Genomic DNA, 6,000 nt, shown 5'->3' with positions numbered 1-6,000 from the left:
ACGCTGTCTGGGAGCCCCGTTGGTCGACACTGTCTGGGAGCCCCGTTGGTCGACACTGTCTGGGAGCCCCGTTGGTCGACACTGTCTGGGAGCCCCGTTGGTCGACACTGTCTGGGAGCCCCGTTGGTCGACACTGTCTGGGAGCCCCGTTGGTCGACACTGTCTGGGAGCCCCGTTGGTCGACATTGTCTGGGAGCCCCGTTGGTCGACACTGTCTGGGAGCCCCGTTGGTCGACACTGTCTGGGAGCCCCGTTGGTCGACACTGTCTGGGAGCCCCGTTGGTCGACGCCGTCTGGGAGCTATGCTGGTCGATGCCGTCTGGGAGCTACGCTGGTCGGACGCCGTCTGGGAGCTACGCTGGCTGGACGCCGTCTGGGCGCTACGCTGGTCGACGTAGTATAGGATCCATGCTGGTCGACGCTGTCTGGGAGCCCCATTGGTCGACGCTGTCTGGGAGCCCCGTTGGTCGACGCTGTCTGGGAGCCCCGTTGGTCGACGCTGTCTGGGAGCCCCGTTGGTCGACGCTGTCTGGGAGCCCCGTTGGTCGACGCTGTCTGGGAGCCCCGTTGGTCGACGCTGTCTGGGAGCCCCGTTGGTCGACGCTGTCTGGGAGCCCCGTTGGTCGACGCTGTCTGGGAGCCCCGTTGGTCGACACTGTCTGGGAGCCCCGTTGGTCGACACTGTCTGGGAACCCCGTTGGTCGACGCTGTCTGGGAGCCCCGTTGGTCGACGCTGTCTGGGAGCCCCGTTGGTCGACACTGTCTGGGAGCACCGTTGGTCGACACTGTCTGGGAGCCCCGTCGGTCGACACTGTCTGGGAGCCCCGTTGGTCAATGTTCTAATATACACATTCCCGGAGCCTGCAGTTTTTGTAGCACACCCAGACGATTCCCATACCACCATATATACTATGGTCAGACAACTGAAGCTCTATCAGCAAGCACACAAGAAGACCAAACACACCCATGATCTAACTGCAACACCCAAACTAGTCAATCTATAAAGCATGCCTACTCAATCACTGCTCACCACATCCACCAAACAAACCCACATCAAATCCCCATCCACACACCCCAAAACAAAATCCAACCCACACATGCTCCATATTCTCCGGCATCCAAACCATCACCGATCCAGATGTTCTTTCTTCCTTAACCCTCCCTCCTCCCCCAGGCTCCCCAAGGATAAGCCCTGGCCTTCATTGTCACAGAGGTGGTGGTGGATTTCAGACACAGACAACATGAACAATGAGGCTGGCCAAGAACTGGAGCTGCCTGGAGTCCTAACTACAGGCAGAGAGCATGGCGACAGCAGGTCTTTAGTTAGGCTATAATCGTAATACGGTCATTAGGAACAGGACATCAATGGTCTCTATTGAAAAGTGAACCCAGCAAAGGTTCAGGTGAAGTGACTGCACAGAAGGGGTCAGGCAAAAAGTAAGTTGGGTGGACAGCTTTGGAGCCAACGCCAGAAGATCTCAGGAATTAGTCTTACAGTCCTCACATTTTTAATACAAAAAGGCCACCATTATAAAACAGTACATGTCTGAAATGACATCTGGAGCTGCGTCTGTAACCCTTGGGCCACCTCCAGGACCTTTAGTTGTGGTCATTCGTCCCTCAACGAGCCTGGCCAAGACCCTGTCCAGCTCTCGCTCTGCCCAGTGGAGAAGACAGGCTCTTGCTGGGTCAGGGGGCACTGTCCATCAGGTGTGGAATGAGCAGGACAGACACCACCAATGGCAGCCGGCTCCAGGTACAAAGTGAGATCTTACTGCCACAGTAGAGTCTGTGCACGGCCGGCTCTCCGAGTCCATCCGGCAGCAAGGGCAGAGTTCCCACTGATCTCTTCAATGTCATCACTTTGGGCACCCCTTCTAAGGGGCATGGATCGCTCCTTCAGCAGGTTACTTGATGAACCTATCCAGGGTGGACTTCTTGACAGCTATCGCCGTCTTTTCACTCTGCTTCCGCTGTGCTTCCTGCTCCTCCTTCTCTTGCACAGAGTTCCGAATCAGCACCTGGGAATACAGAGGCAAGACGGTTACAACACCAATGACATAGGTCGAAGTAGTGCCAGCTACATGTCTGAGCAGATGGTAGACTCCGACTCAGGTGCAACTTGTCCAGAGTATGCAAGTCCCTGGTGTGCCTGGGTTTGTGCCCTCGACCCGCCTCTAATATATCCCAGCCGTCTGTTATTCCCAGTCCACCCCAGAAACCATATCCAGTGGGTTCCCGTCCACTCCTTGCAAGTCAGATTATTTGTCCATTGAGTTCCCCTCCCTGCTACGTCCACTCTAGACACCCCAGACATACCTCCTCCAGCATGTGGAAGGCCCACCTTTTGGGAGCCCAGCTGGTCCGCACCGTCTGGGAGCCCCGCTGGTCTGCACCGTCTGGGAGCCCCGCTGGTCTGCACCGTCTGGGAGCCCAGCTGGTCCGCAACGTCTGGGAGCCCAGCTGGTCCGCAACGTCTGGGAGCCCCGCTGGTCCGGGAGCCCCGCTGGTCCCGGAGCCCCGCTGACCAGCTGGGCTCCCAAAAGGTGTGCCTGAACCCCCTGGACATACAAAGGGCGGTGGGAGCAACGCTTGCAATAAGTTTAACCACTGGCAATAGCTCGGGTAGCCTCCCAATCCATCTTTATTTTGCCCACCATGGCACCTCAGTTAGGGGCATAAGCAAATCAGCCTTGACCCTGCTCTAACAGAAAAGTCCAGCCAGAACTGCCAGGCCAGGTCCCCCCTGAAGCAGCCCGCCAGCTACCGGGACCAGGGTCGTCCTGATTGGGGTCCTTCAGTTGGGTGCAGCTTGTTTCCAGGGGCTCACCTGGTCTAGTGTGCACCTGTCTTGGTGTGCTTCCCCCCCACCCTGAGATTCTCCCGCTGCTCTTCTTCCGTCTCAACAGGTTACCCATCAAATTCCTACCTGGTCCAGAAGATGCCCTCGTGGGGTGCCCCTCCATGCCCACACTTACCCGCAGTTCCTCGTGTGCCACTTTCTTCTTCCTTTTCAGCAGGTTGCCCGTTGAGCTCCTTCCCTTCGTCTTGTGCTTCGGTTCAAACTTCTCTTTGGCTAGTGGATCGTACCCCTGCTCGGAAGAAAAAGGGGCATTACAATTGTAAAAGCGACAGGGTGTGGGGACAGGTGTGGGTGAGAAACAGACAGTAGGGGTGTATAACGGACAAACACCTGCGTCACGGACGTCCCTGCACTCTTAGTAGATTATCATCCCTTCACAATGGGCGAGGATTAAGTATGCAGGCTTGGAACGTGTTCTTTAAAAATATGATGTTGTTTTAAAGGAGCCCGGAGACACATCGCTTTGCGCACAACCCCCCACCTTCCTCATGTCCACCCCGCCAGAGGTGTAGAGAGATCACAAGACTAGGATCACCACAAAAGTCATCTTACTTTGCTCCTTCACCGCTATATTCCTTTTTCAAACATAGCAGCAACAGATTTCAGAGCACGACAACTGGGACACCTCTAGATTTCAGAGAATGACGTTTGAACGATCTGGAAGCAAGCATGTGCAGGGCCAAGAAACAGGCGTGTGTGAAGGCTCTGAATTACTGATTGAATATATTTCTCACCTAGGAGCAGCCTCATAGCACTAATACCTGCGGCAGACCATGTGGGTGCACTACACATCTCCAAAACGATTGTAAGCATCTAGAAAGATGAGACGGCCACCTTGGCTCAGATAAAATGCGCGTGAAGGCAGATGAAATAGGAACCACATAGGTTTTCAGTGATTTACATAAGCCAATGGACCGGTTTGTATTCTTTGGCTGCATTCTTGGTGCAAAGAAAAGTTTCATAAGTCTATGGGAGGATGAGTCCTCTCCAGGTGAAACTTCAGAGCCCCACCATGTCAACAATGTCTTATCGGGAAGGTTTGTACAAGACCAAGGTTGAAGAGGAAGTAGGAGCAGTTCAGGATTGATGTTTGATTTACGTCATATTATGGGAACAGGCAAAGTGCATAACGTTGTGTCACTTGTCAAATGAATGAGGTGGTCCTTTGGCTGACCAGCCCGATGCTCACTGACCCTCCTGAGAGAAGTAATGTCAACGAGGAGTACAGTCCACCAAATGAGGACGTTTATATCTTGGTTGTCAGTGGTCAAAGGTAGGTGCATGATGAACGGCAAAATCAAATCGCACTGAGGCGAAGATACTGCAATATTGTGATAAAAACTCATTTAGCAAATCCTGTTCATCGAGGCCACAATAGGGATGATGGAGTTTTCCCTGGAACCTACCAGAAGCCCTGTGTCTCTCGTGTAAGACACGCCTGTCAAATGTTGACACAAATGTCTGGATGTTCTGCTCCAAAGTCTGATAGCAGAATCCTATCCATTAACTGTCAAACAACACTCAGCTTTTCCTGTTGGCACACCTGGTCTTAAGACCTGCTCAAGAGACCAGCATGGCCAGAAAATCACTCTTTTAAAGAACCAAGCTGTAAAGTTGGGCCATAGAAGAGAGGAGAATTAGTCCTTTCTGCTAGAATGGGAGTCCTGGGTGCTCGAGTTGGATCATGGATGGAGAATGTCCAAGACTCAGTACCAGCACAGTCAAGCTACCGTTTGAGGGGTAAAAAGGCAGCTAAAGAAGACACAAGTCTTACCAGGGCATTCAATCCTTCTCAACCCAAGATTCATCAAGGGTGTTTGGAGTAGTTGATGCCCCCTCCCCCCAGTATTCGTCGTCTATTGAGGCCAGCCATATGGATTGCAAGCGTCAGTCAAGATCACACCCTTCCGCGTTATTACTCAGAAACTCCTAGTCTCATTTAAATTTGCAAAACTAAATAAGATCATAAGAATTTTAGACCAGAAGCATTTATTGCAAAGCACATGAATTCACCCGCCAACTACACTTTCCTTTACCTGATTCAAGCAACTGTTTTCGTGTAAAGTCTGTAAACACTGGGTTAGCAAAACTCCATCTTTGTCATGTCAGAAAGCAACCTTAGCACCTACTGTGATACATACAGCCTTTTATGTAATAACATCTCATCCAAGCCCTTGTGCAAAAGAATAAAAGCAACTCCTGGCTGTTTCCATCAGTCGGTCAAAGGCACCCAACCTAATATGGACAGGAGCAGAGCACGCAGTCTGTGTGACACCACACAGCTAAGATACTCTGAGAGACACTCCAAGGACGGCAGAACTCTCCAGGTAAATCAGGAACACAAAGTGCTCTCATCCCAGAGAGGTTGATGAGCAACATTCAGCGTTCCCCAGATTCAAGCCCATGGGCTTGAAGATCACTGCACTGGGCTTCACAGCGCTAGCAGGAAGACCGGAGATCCGGAAAGAGTCTTTCAGGGCTCCACCCAGAAGTTATTCCAGGATCCACCAGCACAAGGCAGGCTGGCGGTGTGCACCATGACAGTGGACAGCGAGCCTTAATGGGAAGAGATGGATCAGTTCGATGTATATCCGGTGTTTGCTTCAGGAAGCCACTTGGGTCCGGGCAGCCAGTACCCATCTGAAGCTTGGTGCAAAATGTTCTCCTGAATCTTTAGGGTCAATATTAGGGACCTTCCAAATCAGTGGCATGGGTATTTTTTCAAACAGCTCATGATTACTAGTTATCTAAGATTCAGGATATGCTTCACATTGTTATGCCACTTGCTGATATTTGGAAATGACTTCCAGTTAGTCTATCTCTGCCTGAATTTTCAGGCAGATAGAACAAGTTCAAAGGCATCAGAAATGGAGGATTTGTCAGTGGGTGAATGAAGCAAGGCCTAATGGCAGCTGTTAATTCACAATGAGAACACTCTTTGTAGTAACAGCTTGGCTGAGCTGCTGACTGGGATGAGGAGTTTGGACCCGCACTGAAAGTCTATGCAATGTAGTCCTCTGGCCCAAGATACTCCGTGAATGCAGCACTCTGATGAGTGTTTTTAGGTACACATAAAAGCAATTGAGGAGGGGGCATCAGGACACAAAGGATGTGGAGATGTGTTCACGGGACACAGG

At 51.8% G+C, this 6,000-nt stretch overlaps 1 protein-coding gene across 1 annotated transcript in view; it reads right to left on the bottom strand.

Moving 5' to 3' along the window:
• Positions 1-1,485: 1,485 nt before the first annotated feature.
• The window catches only part of WDR46 (WD repeat domain 46), a 53,702-nt gene continuing 49,187 nt past the window's right edge, over positions 1,486-6,000 (bottom strand). Inside the window, exons 15-16 of the mRNA XM_078641613.1 lie at positions 2,979-3,092; positions 1,486-2,021 (exon numbers count right to left, since the gene is read on the bottom strand). Coding sequence (XP_078497739.1) covers positions 1,908-2,021; positions 2,979-3,092 — 228 coding nt within the window. The 3' untranslated portion in view covers positions 1,486-1,907. The remainder of the gene's footprint in view (positions 2,022-2,978; positions 3,093-6,000) is intronic.

This window comes from Lissotriton helveticus, chromosome 5_1 (assembly GCF_964261635.1).
Source record: "Lissotriton helveticus chromosome 5_1, aLisHel1.1, whole genome shotgun sequence".
NCBI lineage: Eukaryota > Metazoa > Chordata > Amphibia > Caudata > Salamandridae > Lissotriton > Lissotriton helveticus.
Note: the sequence above shows the minus strand (reverse complement) of the source record. Positions and strands in the feature narration are given on the sequence as shown.